The sequence below is a fragment of the Oncorhynchus clarkii genome, chromosome 12, assembly GCF_045791955.1.
Source record: "Oncorhynchus clarkii lewisi isolate Uvic-CL-2024 chromosome 12, UVic_Ocla_1.0, whole genome shotgun sequence".
NCBI lineage: Eukaryota > Metazoa > Chordata > Actinopteri > Salmoniformes > Salmonidae > Oncorhynchus > Oncorhynchus clarkii.
Genome location: NC_092158.1, coordinates 75218274 through 75241627, shown reverse-complemented (window position 1 = coordinate 75241627; position 23354 = coordinate 75218274). Strand labels below are relative to the sequence as shown.

Below are 23354 nucleotides of genomic sequence, written 5' to 3'. Positions count from 1 at the left end.
ACACACGTTAGAGTGGCGCAAACAGATACAAACACACACATTTATTACACAGCAATACGACTATACACACACGCGCACCCTCCTTACCTGTGAAGCTGGGCTTGCAGACACACTGGTAGTCGTTGGGGAGCTGGATGCAGTCCAGACTGTTGGCGGGGCTGCAGGGGTTGGAGTGACACTCGTTGATGTCCCCCTCACACCTCTCTCCAGTAAAGCCAGGGGGACAGTTACAGCGGTAGCCCCCCACTCTGTCCACACAGGTACCGTTGTTCAGACACTTAGGAGGAGTCCCGCGCAGCCGCAGAGGAGGAGCACAGTCATCCTCGTTGATCTCACACAGAACACCTGTAGGAGAGATGGACAGGTATCAACATTGTGTATGTTTACATGCACATTAGTAATGAAATATCAAACTGAGTATGGCATTAGTAATGTAAACACCTTACTCTTCTTATCTTAATCAGTGTAAGGTTATAATGGTAGTAAGCATATGCCGATTAAAACACCTGGTTGTCTGAGCAATCTTCTCTAATTATTAGGACATGTTAACGGCTTAATCTGACTTCCAGCGGTGTATTTGATCTGTACATGTACCAGGCAGCACCAGCAGTATATTTGATCTGTACATGTACCAGGCAGCACCAGCCGTGTATTTGATCTGTACATGTACCAGGCAGCACCAGCCGTGTATTTGATCTGCACATGTACCAGGCAGCACCAGCGGTGTATTTGATCTGTACATGTACCAGGCAGCACCAGCGGTGTATTTGATCTGTACATGTACCAGGCAGCACCAGCGGTGTATTTGATCTGTACATGTACCAGGCAGCACCAGCCGTGTATTTGATCTGTACATGTACCAGGCAGAACCAGCGGTGTATTTGATCTGTACATGTACCAGGCAGCACCAGCGGTGTATTTGATCTGTACATGTACCAGGCAGCACCAGCCATCTGTACATGTACCAGGCAGCACCAGCAGTACATGTAATTGATCTGTACATGTACCAGGCAGCACCGGTGTAGCTGTACATGTGCCATCTGTACATGTGCACCAGCGGTGTATTTGATCTGTACATGTACCAGGCATCTGCACCAGCCGTGTATTTGATCTGTACATGTACCAGGCAGCGCCAGCAGTGTATCTGTACATGTACCAGGCAGCACCAGCCTCTGTACATGTACCAGGCAGCACCAGCAGTGTAATTGATCTGTACATGTACCAGGCAGCACCAGCAGTGTATTTGATCTGTACATGTACCAGGCAGCACCAGCAGTGTAATTGATCTGTACATGTACCAGGCAGCACCAGCAGTGTATTTGATATGTACATGTACCAGGCAGCACCAGCAGTGTAATTGATCTGTACATGTACCAGGTAGCACCAGCAGTGTATTTGATCTGTACATGTACCAGGTAGCACCAGCAGTGTATTTGATCTGTACATGTACCAGGTAGCACCAGCAGTGTATTTTATTTGTACATGTACCAGGCAGCACCAGCAGTATATTTGATCTGTACATGTACCAGGCAGCACCAGCAGTGTATTTTATTTGTACATGTACCAGGCAGCACCAGCAGTATATTTGATCTGTACATGTACCAGGCAGCACCAGCAGTATATTTGATCTGTACATGTACCAGGCAGCACCATCAGTGTATTTGATCTGTACATGTACCAGGCAGCACCAGCAGTATATTTGATCTGTACATGTACCAGGTAGCACCAGCAGTGTATTTTATTTGTACATGTACCAGGCAGCACCAGCAGTGTATTTGATCTGTACATGTACCAGGCAGCACCAGCAGTGTATTTTATTTGTACATGTACCAGGCAGCACCAGCAGTGTAATTGATCTGTACATGTACCAGGCAGCACCAGCAGTGTATTTGATATGTACATGTACCAGGCAGCACCAGCAGTGTAATTGATCTGTACATGTACCAGGTAGCACCAGCAGTGTATTTTATTTGTACATGTACCAGGCAGCACCAGCAGTATATTTGATCTGTACATGTACCAGGCAGCACCAGCAGTGTATTTGACCTGTACATGTACCAGGCAGCACCAGCAGTGTAATTGATCTGTACATGTACCAGGCAGCACCAGCAGTGTAATTGATCTGTACATGTACCAGGCACCAGCATCTATACATGTACCAGGCAGTACCATCAGTGTAATTGATCTGTACATGTACCAGGCAGCACCAGCAGTGTATTTGATCTGTACATGTACCAGGCAGCACCAGCAGTATATTTGATCTGTACATGTACCAGGCAGCACCAGCAGTGTATTTGATCTGTACATGTACCAGGCCTCCCAAAATCAAATAGGCCTCCCAAAAATAACAGAAGAGGACATGGGTGAGTATTGAAGAGGACATGTTGTGAGTATGGAAGAGGACATGTTATGAGTATGGAAGAGGACATGTTGTGAGTACGGAGGAGGACATGGGTGAGTACAGAGGACATACCCAAGGTGCCAGGTGGGCAGGAGCAGATGTAGTGTCCCACCAGGTCAATGCAGGTGCCACCGTTCTGACACGGGTGAGACTGGCACTCGTTGACCTCCATCTCACAGTTCTCTCCGGTGTAGCCCGGCATACACTGCAGGGCCATAGACACATAACATTAACATCATATCTAGAACCATATTACAACAACATTAAGACAATCACTTTAGAGTTATTAGACAAACTGTAGTTTATACAGAATTCTGACTTGACTAATCCGACTCACTTCACACTGGTATCCTCCCACGTAGCCCCTGCAGGTGGCGCCGTTGCGACAGTGTTTGTCCTCACAGTGGTCCACCTGGCTCTCACAGTAGCTGTCTGTGTAGTCTGTGGGACACTTACAGTAGTGGGTGTTGCCTGTGTTGACACAGTGACCTCCGTGATGACACAGCTCGTCTGTCTGGAGGCCTGGGAGCAGACAAGAGACCATGGTATAAATACAAACACATACTGCATACATGCCCTAAACCAGGGGTGTCAAACATAGGGCCTGTGGGTGGTTTGAGTAAAACAAAATATATGTGTGATAGGTGAGATTGATAGGTGAGAATTGTCTGTTAATTGAATGATTAGAATATTCCGCCCTGAAACATATAATTGTATGGAATTGATTAGAATGTATAAAATCATAATTAATAAATGTGTAGTCCAAGTCAGAATTAGTGTAGAACAATATGTCTTTATGGTATTTTAAACACAGACTGTCTGAGCTTGGTGCCGACCTGACTAGAGATTTGGAAGAGAACGGGGAGTACGTCTCAAGGACAAGGTCGCTATCTCTGTCGGCTGGGTAGAGAGACAGACAGTGTGTGCGTAGCAGGACGTGTGTGTGTGTGTATGTGTGTGTTTGAGAAGTCAGTATAAAATGAATTGTTTTGTATTCTTGACTTTAGAACGTTCTCTGAATAAACTATATTAACCTTTTGTATAAGCTGAGTCTTTGACTAATTATTATTAAACCCATAGTCTTACAAACCTCGGGGATTGGTCAGAGCTATTGATTGATTGTTATTATCATTGGGATTGGAAATTCTCTTATCAATATGTACGAACTCAATATACTTTAAAATGACTAAAACCAAATGGAAACAGTGTAGTAATGATAATGGACCTACATTCATACAGTTTGTTGACTGTTTCCAGCTCTCTAATAATCACCAAAATGAAGCTAGACTGTCAGGGAGCATCAGAAAATCTCACAACTATGGATAGAGGACAATTCTTTGCTAACTGATGGAGAGGAAATATAAATATTTTTGTGTGCGGCCCTCTGGACCTGGTTGAAGACCGAATGCGGCCCCCGGGGTAAAATGAGTTTAACACTGCTGCGCTAAACACTTACAGTAAACACACACACACACACACACACACACACACACAAAAATAACAAGAACAGAGCATGCCTCCGTACCTCTCTTGAGTGCGGCAACCTCACAGGAAACCCCAGGGATGTCACAGTAGCGTCCAGACCAGCCTCCCAGACACTCACAGGAGAAGGAGGCGTCCTTCTGACGACAGCGCCCTCCGTTCTGACAGGGAGACGAGCGTCTGCACCAGTCCACTGGCATCTGGAGAGACAGAACCAGCTTAACACCACAGTATCTGAACATATGTTTGTGTTAATGCTTTCTGGATTGGTATAGAATAGAATAGTATAGAAAATAATAGAATAGTATAGAATAGTATAGCATAAAAAATAATAGAATAGTATAGAATATAAAAGTATAGAATGTAATAGTATAGAATATAATAGTATAGAAAATAATAGTATAGAATAGAAAAGAATAGTATGGAATATAATAGCATTGTGTAGCAAAAAAATAGTATAGAATATAATACTATTGTGTAGCAAAAAATAGTATAGAATCGTATAGAATAGTATAAAATAGTATAGAAAATATTGTATAGAATATAATTGTATAGTCTATAATAGTATAGTGTTGTATATGCTGTGTGTGTACCTGGCAGCGGTTGCCTGTGTATCCCTTGGGACAGGAACAGCGGAAGGACTCCAGAGCGTCCTGGCAGACCCCTCCGTTGAGGCAGGGCTGGGAGTCACACTCATTCACCTCATACTGGCAGTGGGAGCCTGTGAAGCCTGAGCGACAGGTACAGGAGTAGTCGTTGATCTTGTCTGTACAGGTACCTCCGTTGAAGCATGAGCTGTGGGTGTAGGGTAAAAGATAGTTCAATCATCACTGCTGATCCATTCTGCACACATCAGAACAAGCACCGTTTCAAAGGTCACAAAGGGCACACGTGCACGCACACAAACACAGCGGACTATGAGACTCACCTTTCAGTGCAGTCTGGGATGTTGGTCTCACAGTTAATGCCAGTGAAGCCAGGTCTGCAGGTGCAGGTGTAGCTGTTGACGTAGTCTGTGCAGGTGCCTCCGTTCTTACAGGGGGCGCTCTGACACTCGTTGACCTCCACGGCACAGCGAGGCCCCGTGAAGCCTGGCAGACAGCTGCAGTGGAACGAGTTCACACCGTCCGTACAGGAACCCCCACTCAGACACGGGTCTGCAGGAAGACAGAGATAGAGCGAGAGAGAGAGAGAGAGGGGTTCTATGGATAGTTCTATGGATAATGTGATAAACTGGAGTTGGAGGAAGTAGAAGCAGATATGGAGGCCAGTATTGTACAGCAGCAGCAGAGACTGTGGTTCTATGGATAATGAAGTACAGTAATAGAATATTGCTAGTCTCTCATTGGTCACTCACTAGGGGCACAGTCATTGATGTCCGTCTCACAGTTGGGCCCGGTGAAGCCGCCGCGGCAGGAGCACACGAACCCTCCCAGTGTGTTGGTGCAGGTACCACGGTTCTTACACGGGTTGGCGATGCACTCGTTCACGTCAATGTTGCACAGCTGACCTTGCCATCCTTGCTGGCAGTTGCACTGGTAGCCCAGGTAGTCAGGTGTGTTGGTGCACAGGGCATGGTTGGCGCAGGGGTTGGGGGAGCAGGGGGTGAGCACGTCGGCACAGGTGGGCCCGCTGTAGGGCAGCTCACACAGACAGGTGAAACTGGCCACGCCGTCCACACACGTGCCCTGGTTCAGACACGGACTGGACGAACACTCGTTGATGTTGACCTGGCACAGGTTACCTAGGCAATGCAGGACAGAGCGAACACAAGGGAGATGTGTTAGATTACGATACAGAGTAGAGTCATTGAGTAGGTTAATTTAACATGGGGACAAACCTTGTCTGTCAACCGCTGCAGTTCTTTTAGATATACACTAGGGGGCGTTATGAGCCAATATATTAGATGGGACCCTTTATGGATGATCTGGAAACCAAACAAGGCCTCTTGAGTTGTGTGAAGCATCAGTTGGCACTAGAACAACGTACCGAAGGCTTCGGGATAGAGATAGGTTTTGGGGTAGAGTCAGGGTTCAGGATAGAGATAGGGTTTGGGGTAGAGTCAGGGTTCGGGATAGAGATAGGGTTTGGGGTAGAGTCAGGGTTCTGGATAGAGATAGGGTTTGGGGTAGAGTCAGGCTTCGGGATAGAGATAGGGTTTGGGGTAGAGTCAGGGTTCGGGATAGAGATAGGGTTTGGGGTAGAGTCAGGGTTCGGGATAAAGATAGGGTTTGGGGTAGAGTCAGGGTTAAGGATAGGGTCAGGGTTTGGATAGAGATAGGGTTAGGGATAGAGATAGGGTTAGGGATAGAGATAGGGTCAGGGTTGGGATAGAGATATGGTTAGGGATAGAGATAGGGTTAGGGATAGGGTCAGGGTTCAGGATAGAGATAGGGTTAGGGTTGGGATAGAGATAGGGTTAGGGATAGAGATAGGGTCAGGGTTAGGGTTGGGATAGAGATAGGGTTAGGGATAGGGTCAGGGTAAGGGTTGGGATAGAGATAGGGTTAGGGTTGGGATAGAGATAGGGTTAGGGATAGGACAGCAGGCTCACCTCTGAAGCCCTGGCGACACTTGCAGGTGAATCCGTTTAGCTGATCGATGCAGGTGCCAGCGTTCTGACAGGGGCTGGGCAGACAGTCATTACGGTCTAGGTCACAGTTCTTCCCCACCCAGCCGGGCTCACAGTCACAGCGGTAGCCGTTGATGTCGTCTCTGCAGGCGCCGTGCACACAGGGGTTGCTGCCACACTCGTCCACCTGGGAGTAACAGTAGGGAGGCTGGAAGCCCTCGGGACACTGGCAGTGGAAGCCGTTCTCCTCGTCCACACACGTCCCTCCATTCCTGCAGGGTCCGGACGAGCACTCGTCCATCTCCACGTTGCACAGAGGGCCGGTGAAGCCTGGTTTGCACACGCAGTCGTAGCGGTTGATGCCGTCCTTGCAGATGCCATAGTCACATGGTTTGCTGGCGCAGTCATCAAAGTTAATCTCACAGTTGGTACCTGTGTGTACAAGAGAGAGAACACCAATCAAACAGCAGTACTAAGACAGAGACCCCAGCAGAAACTCTGTGTCCATAATCAGAATAAAGTAGAAGATATTTAGTGTTATGAATCTCTGTTGGTACTGCTCTCTCACCTGAGGTACCGTGCTGACACTGGCAGATGTACTTGTTGACCAGGTCCACACACTTGCCCCCATTCTGGCAGGGGTTACTGTGACACTCGTTCAGCTGGTTCTCACAGCGGTAACCCGTGTAGCCCGCCTCACAGTTACACGTGTAGCTGGCGATGCCGTCCACGCAGGTGCCGTGGTGGCACGGGTCGGGCTGGCAGTTGTTGGTGTTGCTCTCACACAGTGTGCCCTCGTACCCTTGGGGAAGAGACAACAGGAATTAGAACAGGCCTCCTGGGGTTTCTTTGCGTCTCACTCTTCATCTTTTAGATAGTTATTTATCTTTAAATCTGCCTGCCACCCAGCCACCTCTCCTCATCCAAACCCCTCCTACCATTTCCCCTCTCCCATTCACTTCTCTCCATCTCCACTTCCCTCTTTATCCCTCTCTATTTCCTCCCCCTATTTCCCACTCTTTCTCTCTCTATGAAAGCTTCTACAGTTTGGAGTTCTGGGCCCCATGGTTTCCATGCCGACGGTGGTGTGTGTGAGACTGAGCAGTGTTAGTTGGTTCGTTAGTGTGCAGAGCCGTGTGGTGTGGTGGTGCAGAGAGAGTTGAGTGCTGCTGTGCCGGGAGCTAGGTAGGCCCCGTCGTGCTGTGGGCCAGGGGACAGGGCCTTGCGGTGTAGAAGGAGTTGGGCCCTTGACAAGGCTCACAGGCCTGGCTTTGTTCCCACCGGGGACAATGGACCGCACCACGTCTAACAGGGCCACTTCACTCAACAACGGGAGGAGGGGGGGGGGACAGGGAATACCAAGCAGCTGGTCACCGCTAAACAATGCAACAGACTCCCCCATACACACACATACACAGAGCCTCCGACAAACACACAAACATACACTAGACCTACTAACACAAACACACCTGCTCAAGAAACAGCTAAAAACACTGTAGCTGAGCTGTTCACAGTCTTACACATAGATGTTAATATGAATGGGAATGACCTTGAGTGAGCTAAGATATACCATAAGGCCAGTGCAGCGTGTTGGGGTGTGCGGGGGTATGTATTGTGGGGTACAGAGGAACAGATGTCGGATGGGATGACCAGCCCTAACCCCCCGCCCCCCCCCCCCAGCAGCTGCTGGCCCTGGGTGACCCTGTGTGTGATCCTGGGGTCCGAGGGACCGGCTGGGGAGAAAAGGGAATTTGGGGCCTCAGCCCAGTCTCAACCCCAGCCCAGTCTCAACCCCAGCCCTGTCTCTATCCCAGCCCAGTCTCAACCCCAGCCCAGTCTCAACCCCAGTCCAGTCTCAACCTCAGCCCAGTCTCAACCCCAGCCCAGTCTCAACCCCAGCCCAGTCTCAATCCAAGCCCAGTCTCAACTCCAGCCCAGTCTCAACCTCAGCCCAGTCTCAATCCTTGCCCAGCCTCAACCCCAGACAAGTCTCAACCCCAGCGCAGTCTCAACCCCAGTCCAGTCTCAATCCAAGCCCAGTCTCAACCCCAGTCCAGTCTCAACCCCAATCCAGTCTCAACCCCAGCCCAGTCTCAACCCCAGCCCAGTCTCAACCCCAGCCCAGTCTCAATCCAAGCCCAGTCTCAACTCCAGGCCAGTCTCAACCTCAGCCCAGTCTCAATCCTTGCCCAGCCTCAACCCCAGCCAAGTCTCAACCCCAGCCCAGTCTCAACCCCAGTCCAGTCTCAATCCAAGCCCAGTCTCAACTCCCAGTCCAGTCTCAACCCCAGTCCAGTCTCAATCCAAGCCCAGTCTCAACCCCAGTCCAGTCTCAACCCCAGCCCAGTCTCAACCCCAGCCCAGTCTCAATCCAAGCCCAGTCTCAACCCCAGCCCAGTCTCAACCCCAGCCCAGTCTCAATCCCAGCCCAGTCTCAACCCAAGCCCAGTCTCAACCCCAGTCCAGTCTCAACCCCAGCCCAGTCTCAACCCCAGCCCAGTCTCAACCCCAGTCCAGTCTCAACCCCAGCCCAGTCTCAACCCAAGCTCAGCCTCAGTCCATCTCCAGCAACAGTCTCCCAGGTCCAGTCCAACCAGCAGTCTGAGGCCGCAACAGACACACAACCAGGGAGTCTTCTGACCCGACTATCACTCCCTCTCACTGAGACCATCACCATAGTCTGAGGTGAGGGGACACACTAGGGGCTGACTGTCAGTCTAGGATAGTCTAGGACCACTCATGTATGTACACACTGACACACACAAACACAGAACACACACGTGGACATAAAGAAACTGACATTATTATTGCTCCTTACCTTCAGCACAGCGGCACTCGTATCCGTTGGGCCGGTCGTAACACTTGGCTCCGTTCTGGCAGGGCGTGCTGGCGCACTCATCAATGTCGATCTGACACATGGTGCCAGTAAACCCTGGGACAGGCAAATACAGAGGTGAAGGGTCAGAGAAAAGCTCCGGTAGACGGGTCCACAGTGAGGTCAGCCAGAGGTCTCCAGGCTAGGTTAGGTGTGGGACGTCCGTACAGAGGGATGGTAAGGCTCTAAAGTGTCTGGGTGATCCATGGACTTGAAATGTCTACTGTGATCCACAGTGTAGGACCTAAACATGGTTCTGGAGGGGGTTAGGCTCTGCAATGTCTGGAATCTGCAGTGTTCTGTTACGTCTGGACTATGATGCATTCTGGGATGTGTGGTGAATTTGAGAATGTCTGGACTCTTAAGGACTATGTTGTGTTCTGGAAGGTCTGCTAATGTCAAGTCACGGTTCCAACTTCCAACACGTCTGCCAATCGCTTAACCCAGCAACATTTTATCTCCCACATGCTTACCGTTTAAATGGATTTCTTGCCCCGACATTAATGTAAATGTCAAACCAGAATAGTGAATATGGTTGATGCCTTGGTCAACTAGCTGAGCCATATCATCTGGTACACGTTCTTCTACAGTGTCTGAAACCGCTCGTTCTCAATTTGTTGAGATGGAAACACCAAAGTAGGCTTTAAATGAACTTGTATTCAATGTCTAAGAAAAAGCAACAGAAATCAATGGGGAAGGGGCCCATGGAGGAGTCAATTGGTGCGGTCGGTTTAGGAATACCTAGTGGTGATTAACAGTGTGAGGAGGATGGACCTGGTCTATGTGTCTGTGTTGCTGCTTGGGGCAGGAGGTTAGAGGGGGAGAGACAGTGGGATTGTTTTCTCTCTCAGGGACACCCCCCCCCCCCCCCCCCGCCTGCATCAGCTACAGGCTCAATAGCTAGATGGGGGGTGAGGGGGGATGTCTGCCCCAGATGTAAATTGCCAACCTGAAAAAGAATCTCATTAGTAGGACTGCTGTCCCTTCCACATTCCACCATAGATGAGGAGAGGAAGGGGCGGGGGGGGGTCACAATAGTGTCTTTGTTCAGTGGAAAGGATAGGCAGGCTGCCTCTGGGGCCTGCATGGCTTTTATGACTGGGCTTGGTTGCTCTAAACTCCCATCAGACAAAACCAGCAAGAGGAGCACTGATTCACAGGGACATTTAACTCTCATTTATCTCACACCTGTTTGGTTCACACTGACCAACACCGGCACAGGTCAGCTATTTTCATTCATGAAAGGCCGGAGAGGTTCTTTGCTGTACCTCAACAGCTCAGAGAGACATGATTCGGGTCTTACCTGGCTGGCAGGTGCACGTGAAGCCGTTGACCATGTCCCGACAGATACCGTCGTTCACACAAGGGTTGCTCTCACACTCATCCACATCCACCTCACAATATGTCCCCATGTAGCCTGGAAAGTAAATACGCATATATATATATATATATATACATATATATATATATATATATATATATATATATATATATATATATATATATATATATATATATATATATTGTAACATATATTTATTGGATTTTCAAACGGGACAATCAGCATAATTATTAAAGAACACCCCCTGCATATACATTATTAAAACAAATATCAAAGATCATAGTTATTCATAAAATACAAAAATGTGAAGTGAAAAACGATTCATATGGGCCCTTCTATGTCCAGGAGACGTGACTATACAGTTTCCCTATCTATCGAGGGGACTTCTAGCAGTGGAAAGAGTTAACAGTCTCAGGGGGCCACAGAAGGTTTTCAATCAACACTGCTCTTGTCAGTCCCAAACCACAGGGGGAACGTTAGCTTTTACTCCCAGGATGGGAAACCATCACAAATACACCTAATTGAAGTGCTGTCTGGGCTAAATCTGTGACCTGTATCACCAAACCCCACCGTGGTTCCACACGGTATTACCACTCCCTGTCCCTGGGTCATCTTCCCCTTAACAACGGTCCTATATTCAGTGGAACCGTGCTATAGAGTGTTGCAGTGTCCCCTCCATTGAGGTGAAGCTGAGTGTGGAGTGGGCCACGGCGGCTCTGAAGAGACAGAGGCGGCGTGGAATCAGGAAGAATCGGCCACTCCACATGGCGCTCCACCAGGCTAGCCGATGATGAGGAGGGTGGAGAGAGAGGAAGGGGGCTGCCTGTGGAAAATGAACGGGGAGGTGGAGGGGAAGGGGGAGGGTAGAAGCTCTGGGAAAAAGCCTCTCTCCCTTCTCTTCTCTGTATGTGTATGAGGGGTGTAAAGTGGAGCACAGAGGGGCCCTATTGTCCTGCTCCATTCCCACCACTCCACCACTCATTATTATTCACAGCACACTCCTCCCCCTCGCATCGCTTCTCTCTCTCCCTCTCTCTCTCATCATCCAGCCCTATAGACCACGACTCCCATCCCTAATTTGCATAGTCCCCCAAACCAAACCCCCAGCCAGCATGCATAAACTGAGGACGGTGCCGTGCGTGAGAGTTTCAATGTGTCTGTGAAGGAGGGTCGGGAGCCTTAACTCTGTACCATTCTAACTAACACACTGGCTGGCTGTCTTACTGGGACCACCGGTGTCAAGGTTATGAGCACCTCTCTAGCCCACCACCAGCAGCAGCAGCAGTGAGAACGTGTTACATAATAAGATCTAGTGCTGAGGGTTGATGGAGGGTTAGAGCTGTGGGTACTGCTACTCTGGGAAAGTCAAGTGTAAAGCCATCATCGTGTCTGGGGCTCAGAGGGTCTATAGTAAACAAGAGGGATGGGAGAGCAGTGAGAGATGAAGTTCCATAGCCGTAGTTCCCTGGCTATAGTTCCCTGGCTGTAGTTCCCTGGCTATAGTTCCCTGGCTATAGTTCCCTGGCTGTAGTTCCCTGGCTGTAGTTCCCTGGCTGTAGTTCCCTGGCTGAAGTTCCATAGCCGTAGTTCCCTGGCTGTAGTTCCCTGGCTGTAGTTCCCTGGCTGCAGTTCCCTGGCTGAAGTTCCATAGCCATAGTTCCCTGACTGTAGTTCCCTGGCTGAAGTTCCCTGGCTGTAGTTCCCTGGCTGAAGTTCCATAGCAGTAGTTCCCTGGCTGAAGTTCCCTGGCTGTAGTTCCCTGGCTGTAGTTCCATAGCTGTAGTTCCCTGACTGTAGTTCCCTGGCTGTAGTTCCCTGGCTAAAGTTCCATAGCTGTAGTTCACTGGCTGAAGTTCCATAGCTGTAGTTCCCTGGCTGAAGTTCCATAGCTGTAGTTCCCTGGCTGTAGTTCCATAGCTGCAATTCCCTGTAGTTCCCTAGCTACACTTCTCTGTAGTTCTCTGGCTGTCGTTCCGAAGCTGTAATTCCCTGTAGTTCCCTAGCTGTATTTCTCTGTAGTTCAGTAGCCGTAGTTCCCTGTAGTTCCCTGGCTGAAGTTCCATAGCCGTAGTTCCCTGGCTGTAGTTCCCTGGCTGAAGTTCCATAGCAGTAGTTCCCTGGCTGTAGTTCCCTGGCTGAAGTTCCCTGGCTGTAGTTCCATAGCTGTAGTTCCCTGACTGTAGTTCCCTGGCTGTAGTTCCCTGGCTGTAGTTCCCTGGCTAAAGTTCCATAGCTGTAGTTCCCTGGCTGAAGTTCCATAGCTGTAGTTCCCTGGCTGAAGTTCCAGAGTTGTAGATCCCTGGCTGTAGTTCCCTGCTGTAGTTCCATAGCTGCAATTCCCTGTAGTTCCCTGTAGTTCCCTAGCTACACTTCTCTGTAGTTCTCTGGCTGTAGTTCCGAAGCTCTAATTCCCTGTAGTTCCCTAGCTGTATTTCTCTGTAGTTCAGTAGCCGTAGTTCCCTGTAGTTCCCTGGCTGAAGTTCCATAGCCGTAGTTCCCTGGCTGTAGTTCCCTGGCTGAAGTTCCCTGCCTGAAGTTCCCTGGCTGAAGTTCCATAGCAGTAGTTCCCTGGCTGTAGTTCCCTGGCTGAAGTTCCCTGGCTGTAGTTCCCTGTCTGTAGTTCCATAGCTGTAGTTCCTTGACTGTAGTTCCCTGGCTGTAGTTCCCTGTCTGTAGTTCCATAGCTGTAGTTCGATGACTGTAGTTCCCTGGCAGTAGTTCCCTGGCTAAAGTTCCATAGTTATAGTTCCCTGGCTGAAGTTCCATAGCTGTAGTTCCCTGGCTGTAGTTCCCTGGCTGAAGTTCCATAGCTGTAGTTCCCTGGCTGTAGTTCCATAGCTGTAATTCCCTGTAGTTCCCTAGCTACACTTCTCTGTAGTTCTCTGGCTGTAGTTCCGAAGCTGTAATTCCCTGTATTTCTCTGTAGTTCAGTAGCCGTAGTTCCCTGTAGTTCCCTGGCTGTAGTTCTGTGCTGTGAGGTGTCTCCAGGTGGTTGGGTTGTGGTCCTACCTGGCATGCAGATGCAGGTGAACTCTCCGATGCGGTCCAGACAGGTGGCATCGTTCTGGCAGGGCATGGACAGACACTCGTTGATGTCGATCTCACAGCGGGGGCCGGCGTAGCCTCGGCCACACTGGCACTGGAAGGACCCCTCCGTGTTCACACACTTCCCAAAGTGTTCACAGGGGTTGGCACCTGTAGGCAGAGGGAACAGGGGTCAGTGCACCCGCTCACACACAGTACATATAGGGCGGGGCCAGGTGAGATAGGACCAACACAAAGCAGAGGGCGGTGCTAAATAATATGCCCTCTTACCAATGGAACACTCGTCCATGTCCTGGTTGCAGGCTCCGCCCACGAAGCCGGCGGGACAGGTGCAGATGGCGCGCCCGTTCAGGGGGTTGGTGTCACATACGGCGCCCTCGTTACACGGGTTGCTGACACACGCGTCGTCCAGGTGACAGAGCAGACCTGAGGGAGGGGACACAGGGACAAACAGGGCCATGTCAGGAACACTGTCCTCCTGTGAGTAAACAAACAAGACCCTAACTAACATACAGCTGACTGGTTTTCCAGACCGGGATTTCAGGAAAACCAGGAAATTTGGGGAAAGTTCCTGGAATCCCCTAACAGGGACACAGAGAAACAGTGGACTCACCGGTTTTCCCCACGGGACATTCGCAGAAGAAGGAAGCCACGCGGTCGTGGCAGGTGGCGCCGTTGAAGCACACGGCGGTGGCACAGTCGTCGATGTTCTCGCTGCAGTCGTCTCCCGTCCAGCCGTTGACGCACACGCAGGTGTGCCCCCCGATGGTGTTGAAGCAGGTGCCTCCGTTATGGCAGGCGTTGGGCTGCATAAGGCACTCATTGACATCCTCTGCACAGTACTGACCTGTCCACTCAGGTGAGCACTGGCAATTATAGGTGTTGACTCCATCCACACACAGGCCTCCATTCATACACCTATGCCCTGGGCAGTCGTCCACGTTCGTCTCACAGTTGTGTCCCTCAAACCCTGACGGAGAGAGAGCAGAGAGCAGGGAAAGAGAGAGAGAGAGAGAGAGAGAGAGAGAGAGAGAGAGAGAGGTGAGCCAAGAAGCTAAGTCTCAGGGATAATAAGCACACAAATTTGAGTTAAGTGCTCACTAACACATCCAATGCCTCCCCACTTCCATTCATATGGTCTTCCTAAACATTCCACTCTGCTTCCCACAGCCGTGGAGGTGAAGGGCAGAGAGGGGCAGTAAAAGTGTTTACATGTTCTCATGGCGTGGTGTTTCCCACAGTAGGTTGCAGCAGCACCAGGGTGGCCCCTGACACCACCGGGCTGACACACAGCGCTGTGCTGCGCTACAGAGGTCCACTACTCCCTGCCATGTTTGCTTGTTTTATAATCTCTCACAGTTTCAATGACTTCCTCTCCGGCCCAGAGACATTTCCTGTCAGCTCCCAGGAGGGAAGCCAGAAGGGCCATGAAGTAAATTCCTCCTGAAGGGAGCAGTTTGGAGTAGAGCAGCGGCCCACTCTCCTCTCCCAACCCCCGTTTGTCCCCCCCATCCCATCAACAAGCTATTAATAGAGAGTGAGAGAGAATAATAGAGAGAGAAAGGCATGGGAACCTGGGAAAGACAGGGGAGTAGATCCACATCCCACCAGACAGCACTAGCAGCTACGTCAGACAGCCTGCCTGGGGAACCTGGGAAAGACAGGGGAGTAGATCCACATCCCACCAGACAGCACTAGCAGCTACGTCAGACAGCCTGCCTGGGGAACCTGGGAAAGACAGGGGAGTAGATCCACATCCCACCAGACAGCACTAGCAGCTACGTCAGACAGCCTGCCTGGGGAACCTGGGAAAGACAGGGGAGTAGATCCACATCCCACCAGACAGCACTAGCAGCTACGTCAGACAGCCTGCCTGGGGAACCCGGGAAAGACAGGGGAGTAGATCCACATCCCACCAGACAGCACTAGCAGCTACGTCAGACAGCCTGCCTGGGGAACCTGGGAAAGACCTGGGGTTTATAGTGGCTGGCGGGGCTCTGGGGTCTGTGTTGAGGCAATGTGTGTGTGTGTGTGTGTGTGTGTGTGTGTGTGTGTGTGTGTGTGTGTGTGTGGTCCGGTTTATGAGCAGTTTACCTGGCAGGCAAGCACAGTCGTAGGTGTGATCTCCGGTCGGGCGGCAGGTGCCCCCGTTGATGCACTGGGAGGGGGCGCAGGGCAGGGAGGACACTTCGCAGGTGCGCCCGCTGTACCCAGGTGGGCACTGGCAGCGGAAGGAACCATGGGTGTTCATGCAGAGGCCTGCGTTGAGACAGGCGCCAGACTTGCGGCACTCGTCGATATCGTTGCGACAGTTCTTCCCCTGGAACCCGGGCGGGCAGGAACAATTATAGTGGTTATTCCAACTGGCACAGCGGGCACCATTGGCACAGGGGCTGGTGGCACAGGCGTCTATGAGGGAGCAGTCTTGACCTGAGGATAGATAAGGGATGCAATGTCTCATTATGAACATTTTAGTTAACACCTAAACCTAATATATGCTTTATAACTTGTTATAAGCATGCATGAGCCTTCAACTGCCTCTCATCATTGTACTTACATTCTTACATAAACGTGCACAGATCAGCTTTTTCCCACACCACTCTCTCAGGAAACACTGATCCACACGGACAGACAGACAGACGTACCTCTGAACCCTCTCTGGCACACACAGGTGAATTGTGGCATTCCGTTGGCCACCTGGCTCTTGCAGGCGGCTCCGTTGAGGCATGGCGACCGGTGACAGGGGTCCAGGCTTTGGCACAGAGGCCCGATGTACCCCGGCCGACATCTGGACAGAAATACGGAACACAGCATGTTAGACCCTAGGTTAGACTGACCGACAGTCTGACAGCAGAGCAGCAGGCCTCAGAGCTGAGCAAGTTGGGAGAGAAGTGAAACTAACTAGAACTACATCAGTGTGATTTTCCAGCCAAAAGCCAGGCAGGCAACCCCGTTCCCAGCTCCCTCCCTGTTCCTGCTGCACCCCCTGACAGACACCTTGGCAGGCGCCCCTGACTCTGACTCAGACCCTGGAAGGAGTCAGTCCCCTTGGCCCTGGGCTGGGTGGGTTCCATTCAGTCTGAATATTTATACTGCAAGCACACACACACACACATACACATTACATACACTATTTCTAATTCGGAAACAGATGTAAGCTATCAGTCATTGTCTTTCTCTCTTGTCTGTAAAAGACAAGACATGCACTCTTCTCCATTTCCCTCTCCCTCTGTTGTTCCCAGCTGGAAAGCATCACTCGCTCCATGCCAGTTCACATTCTTCCACCATTACTCCTTTTCCGCACTTCAGCTCTCACTTTTCCCCTCGTACGTTGAAACAAGCACGCCCAAAACCAGCAGCTTAGACCACCTGTGACATAGCTGACCTATGACAGATGCAGACATTAGGAACCAGGACTCCACTAACACAACATTTCACTGACTGAGAGCTGCTTTGGAACGATTCTAAAGTCTAGGTGAGAAATAAATGTCTCTGCTTCCTGGGCCTCTTCCTAGCTGTTGTTTTCCAGTAACGCATCACACCATCTTGATGGACGACTAAAGCCTGAACTAAAAGTGTGCAGGTAGGGTGAGATAAACAACAGGTTTCCTGTGGCCTACTCCAGGGGCCCCAGGGGAGGGAGAGCTCGGTGAAGCAGTACCTATTGGGGTCTGTTTGAGAGGGAGGCCAGTGTGATAGGTAGATAACCCTACATCCACCCAGGGACAGGGAGCCCCGGTCCGGTGAAAGGGAATTGTCTCCACTTCAAACAGGTCGTTATAAGCTGATGACATGGAAGTGATGGCTGGGACCTGGCCCTCCCTCCGGGCCCGCTCTCCTATTTCACTGTAATATAACCCCCAGGCAGAAAACAACAATGGCTTTTCCTCTTCTTGTTTGCAGGAGGGGGTAGATCATCTCTGTTACTTTTTGTGCATCTTTTGTGACCTACTCTCTCTCTCCTCCTGCAATCTGCTTTTCTGACTCTGCTCTCTGACTGGGGGCCTGAGGCTAGTGCAGGGGGAGGAGGAGCTGTTCCTGACCCGTAGGGGCCACTCTTCTTGTGGGTTACCAGGCCCTGTGTGCTGAATACTGAGCCGGCCTGCTCTCTGTCTCTCTAATACACTGTGTTCCACTGGCTGCTCTGCTCCACTTCCTAAAAACAAGACTGCTCAGTGTTCTGTGGCCTTTCTTTCTACCTGCCATGACAATGGCGAGACCGAGAAGCCACAGGGCTCAGCATGGAGAGGCAGGCACACCCACATGAATGTGCAGCCGTAGAGACACACACACACCGGACCTAAAATCCAGAGAAACCCAGGAAAGTCCCCTCTACACTTTCAATGACATGCTGAGAAGAATTACCAGATTATTCAAGTACGCCGCTCTGATTCATTAGACAACCATTTTGAACAAAACTGCCATTACAGCAAAAACATAATGGTTCTTGGCAGTTGGGACAGTGTTGGGGCCTGGGAGAGTTATGCTCCTCTACATGGAAGAAGAGCTAGAGCAGCAATATGGAGAGAGAGAGGAGTGAGAGAGGGAGAGAGAGAGAGAGAAAGAGGGGGGAGAGGTCCCTCTGGCTCGCTTAGTTTCCACGGCTACTCCTCCGTGTCCCAAAGCTCCTGCAGCATAGGTCTGGTTTTCCCTATGAACCCACTCACACGCTGGGAGGTCAGATGTCAAAGGTCACCAGTCTGATTGTAATGATAATGTCAGTCAGGCTGTGGAAAGGAGGGGGCGTAGCTGGCTGGGGGATGTGGGTGGTTGTGGGAAGGGAAGGCGGGGGTTGGGGGGATTCTGTTGGAGAGAGAATGTCTTTGGGAGGGTATGGGTGGGGTATAGAGGGGGGTCTGGTCCAGAGAGAATGTCTTTGGGAGGGTATGGGTGGGGTATAGAGGGGGGTCTGGTCCAGAGAGAATGTCATGTCATATTTCCTGTAATCCCTCGTCCCCTGCTCTGAAAACACTCTCTCTGAATCCCATATCCCTGTTGCCCTGGCAACCTCACAGACCAACGAGCAAGCCTCACCTCCCACCCTCGCCCCCTCCCTCCCAAGCCTTCGTCCCCTTTGCTATTTGTCATGGCTTGGCTGAGTTTATTTAGAAGCAAATTAACTATGTCTGGAATCTAGGGTGTCACCCAGGAAGAAAATGAAACGCGGACAGCGCTGCGTCGGCACAAAGAGAGGTTTGGACGGACTGAGGAGGGGAAGGGGAACCGCTTGGAGGTTTTAAAACTAACAACACAGACTGACACTCAAACTCTTCTGAGGCCATTCTGTGCTGTGGCCATTTAAAACACTGAAGAAAGAATGGCTGAACAGCCATCTTTTACGGCCTGTTGTTCTGTTCTAAAGGCCTTCACAACTCTCCTGGACAGACAGACAGACAGGGAATAACTTACAGCTACTTCTAGAAACTAGCGGATGTGAGACTGTATGTGTGTGTGTTATTTGAGGCACAGTGAATGAGACCCGGGCAGTCACACTCAAATCTTTTTGACTTCTATTCTGTTGATACGGCAGTTAAAAGTTTAAGGGAGAGAGGAGAATCTCAACCGACGACTGTGGAGAGAGCTGCATAATGTGTGGATAATACTGACTGAGAGATGTTACAATTCAGGAAGTAAGGGTGAAAGAGACTGGATGACTGGATTGTGAGAATAAATTAAGTGTGTGTGTGTGTGTGTGTGTGTGTGTGTGTGTCTGTGATTGAGCAGCAGCAGCGGTAGAGCAGGAGGGAATGCAGTGGAGAGATTGTTTGCTTTCCTTTAAAAAGGCACACAGAGTCCAGCAGCCAAAACACACATTATTTTGTGTAGGGCCTTGGCCATTGTCAACATGCTACTCCCGGAACACATAACTAAACCAGGGTTCTGTCAGTCTCGTTGCTGTGGAGGACGCTATTTTGTCCTGCACCTGTGGTTCAGTCATGCAGCCTTATCAGAATCTGGGAGTTCAGTTCAGATTTTACAGCCATCTGGATTCCACCACTGTTGTGAAAGTGCTTGTCCACTGAGACGGCTGTAGTGTAGCCTAGCAGAGCAGTAGCTGTTGGACCTTCGACCAGAGCCAGGGGGTGTTAAGTGTTTAGTGGTGGGATGTGGAGAGAGCAGGTGTGTGTGTGTGTGTGTGTGTGTGTGTGGGGGGGGGGGGGGGGGGCGCGCAACCTCTGTCAAGATTTACTGAGGGCTGACTCCTGACCTTTGAGGAAGAGAGTGCGCCAGAGCCAGACGAGGGGGAGGTCTGTGGGGTGCAGCGGGGCCCGGGGCCAGAAAAGCCAATCTCCTCACGTCACAACAGACCTGAGGGTTAACGCCAGCTGCAGCCCCACTCAGCCCCAGCCAGCACCATGCATCTGTCCACATCTGTCAGAGAGACTCAGGCTGTCTGGTGTTGGTCCACTCTGCCAGGGCTTTACTTTACTCTTGCTAGAACAATGGAGCTATTCTGCCTGGCTGGTAGACAAGGCACGAACACCAACACACACACACACGACATTCCTTCACAAACACTCACATGCAATGGAGGTACTTTTTACACCTTCAACCAAAAGGGCACCAACGACAACAAAAACAATGCAAATATTCACATGGTATAATGTGCACACACATGCAAAGAAACACCACAGTACACATCCAAACACAGGCAGGAACTTACAACCACTATAGCTGCTGGAAGAGGAGGGAGGCAGTATGGTGAGCCCATCACAGGGCTGGGGATCCACTGGGAAATGACAAAACAGGTGACAATGAGATTGAGCTACTCCAACATTCTACACTTTATGGGGGAGACTTCTGAACAACATCAAGGGACCGGGACAGACCTACCGCAAAGACCCATTAGTAACTCCTATGTTTAACAGACGTTTGGTGATTTCCCCTGTGTTCAGGCTGAGCATGTGTTCCTCTCCAGATAAAGGAGATGTGATTTATGTGAGTAAATCAGGACACCTCCGTTCAGCCCGTGTGAGTGGCAGTAACCCAGAGACACTTTTTCTGCTCTGTGGGTCATTGTGCAAGGTAACCTGAGCCCACCCTCTCAGACACAATACATCACCCAGCCTGACACAGGGGTCGCAGGCCAGCTCACCTGTGGACGTCACACAGTAATCTGTGACACGGTTCGACACACCACGGTCACGGCTTACAGAGCAACAAGTATGGATGGTATTGTGAACCAACCAAAAGCCCATACAAGACAGATGGACAATAACAATAACAGGATAGAAAGCACAGCAGGGCCACCATCTTGTCATCCCCTTCAGCAGGAAGGAAGTAATCTCCAACCTCTACACTTCTGAGAACTGTCATGGAAGTTTTTTCCTTCCCTTGTTTGCGAGCTTTGGGAGGAATTTATGAAGGTATGGGAATTTGGTAACCTCCAACAAAAGTCCCTCTTAGGCAGTGTTCTGCCCACAGCAAAGCACAGCCCCCGTCAGGCAAACTCCCACCACCACCACCACCACCACCACCACCATCACCACCGTCACCACCAACATCATCACCACTGTCACCACCAACATCATCACCACCATCACCACTGGCACCACCACCATCACCACCACCATCACCACCACCACCACCACCGTCACCACCACCATCATCACCACCACCATCATAACCACCATCACCACCACCACCCCCATCACTACCACCATCATCACCACCAACATCATAACCACCATCACCACCACCACCCCCATCACTACCACCACCACCACAACCATCATCACCACCACCACCGTCACCACCACCATCATCACCACCATCACCACCACCATCCCCATCACTACCACCACCACCACCACAACCACCATCACCACCACCATCACCACCACCAGGAACCAGCAGTTCCATTTCTTATTTCTTTGTGAGAGTCCATACTGACACCACACTGCCAACAAGAAGAGATCCTCCTCCCCCAACACCCCCTCTCCTCTCTCTCTCCCTGCTCTCCTCTTTCTCAGAGAGGAGCCAACAGGTTGGGGGTAGGGGAGAGTCCTGTGGGCCAAATAAAAGAGCTAAAGTAGTCAGAACTCCATTGTGTGAGGAGGGGGGGGGGGGGGGGCTGGAGCGGAGTGGAGGGAGGAGGGGCAGTGACCCAAACAGACAGTCTTTCAGGCCTGAGCTTACACGGACCAACAGATCTCAGCTGTAGCCTGGCAACAGTAACCCATGGTTGTGGAGAGGGTGAGAGGTGAGGGGGGCATTTGGGAGAGACACAGGGTTCTGTGAAGACAGTTTGTAAAGTTCTGGAGAACATACAGTATGTACAGGTAACTTAGAGTGCAGTTAGTGACCAGATCAAACAGAATGACCATGATCAACTATAAAAGGATGTATGTACCAGAGTTTCCCAGTTTAAAGTCCAACGTTTTATTGAACAATGGTGCTTGGCGACAGACAATGGAGGTATTGAAACGAGCAGAGGGAGGTTTGTGGAGCACCCCCATGGCATGAATATTAACCATGTGAACATTAAGACAATTAACCTCCTCTTAGAGAAAAGCAAATATGAATCTGAGCAGAAAAAAGCTGTCACTAAACGCTCTTAACCCTCGAGAGGACAAGAACACATGGGCCTATCAGTGCACTTCAAACTCCTGTGGCTTTGCTCGTCTCAATGCTCTTTGTAACTCCTTGTTTTCTCTGGTCAGAAGACGACATGGTGCATTTTTGTACCTTGGCGTGACACATGTCTGCAATTGTGTAAATAAGGGCTCAGTAATGCAGTAAACACACACATTTACCTCACATTAAACTGAAATGAAGACACTAATTCTTTAGGAGACAATGCAACACTAAAGTCGATATCTTAAGAAATACCTCAAATGTCAACACCTTTTCTTCTGGAAAAAAAACTCCCTGAAATAGTTTGAATAGCAAAGCAGACGTCCATAACCGCATCACATGCATCCCAGGGTCGAGGTCTTCCAAAGCATTCTTCTCAACGTGCTCCACCACAGAACCCCACCCCACCACCTAAACTGAACCAGACTGCTGCAAAGCCTGAGAAAATAAAAGGGAATTTTTCCAGCACAAAAGGCAACTTCAAAAATCAACTTCCTCACAGAGTTTCTCAACAAATGATTCCACATCATGAAATGACAGAACTTCCCTTCCAATATCTTGCCTGTTTCTCACTGTGCTGGTTCCAAGTTAATTCAGGAATAATGTATAGCCAGGCCTAAATGTGACTAATGATGATGAGACAGCATTTGTTCCAATCCAAAGACCAAGTTCATTTATCATAGTTGGCTATTCTACTCCTCGGTGAACATTTATTTCACAATGACTTTGGGAGAGAGCAATGAATGGCTTCCAATATATTCAAACAAAAGCTTTTATGAAGACAGGTTGATGGATTAGAATGTGGAGTCAAAACCAAACAGACCAGCACAGAGCAGACCGTTTTACAGGAGAACCGCTGTGTGAGAATCAGAGTCATTGGAGGTATGTTTACAAGGCAGGGACTATCTTCCACCGTGATAAGAAACCTGGGGGAGAACGCTAGGAAAAGGGCCAAAGAATGTCCGTTATCTCAAGCACTCTCACCAACAAACCGCTGGAGAACTTTAAGATGAAGGGTGAGGTCCTCACTTCTATCTCCTCCAACATCTCATAAACACCA

At 50.1% G+C, this 23354-nt stretch overlaps 1 protein-coding gene across 1 annotated transcript in view; it reads right to left on the bottom strand.

The window, feature by feature from the left end:
- Positions 1–23354, bottom strand: part of LOC139421290 (neurogenic locus notch homolog protein 3-like) — a 40064-nt gene that overhangs the window by 6156 nt on the left and 10554 nt on the right. Inside the window, exons 3-18 of the mRNA XM_071172023.1 lie at positions 16363–16505; positions 15812–16147; positions 14331–14687; positions 13988–14143; positions 13682–13867; positions 10634–10747; positions 9274–9387; positions 7024–7257; positions 6438–6887; positions 5241–5627; positions 4812–5040; positions 4477–4678; positions 3927–4083; positions 2739–2923; positions 2474–2606; positions 88–345 (exon numbers count right to left, since the gene is read on the bottom strand). Of these exons, the coding sequence (XP_071028124.1) occupies positions 88–345; positions 2474–2606; positions 2739–2923; positions 3927–4083; positions 4477–4678; positions 4812–5040; positions 5241–5627; positions 6438–6887; positions 7024–7257; positions 9274–9387; positions 10634–10747; positions 13682–13867; positions 13988–14143; positions 14331–14687; positions 15812–16147; positions 16363–16505 (3641 nt within the window). The remainder of the gene's footprint in view (positions 1–87; positions 346–2473; positions 2607–2738; positions 2924–3926; positions 4084–4476; positions 4679–4811; positions 5041–5240; positions 5628–6437; positions 6888–7023; positions 7258–9273; positions 9388–10633; positions 10748–13681; positions 13868–13987; positions 14144–14330; positions 14688–15811; positions 16148–16362; positions 16506–23354) is intronic.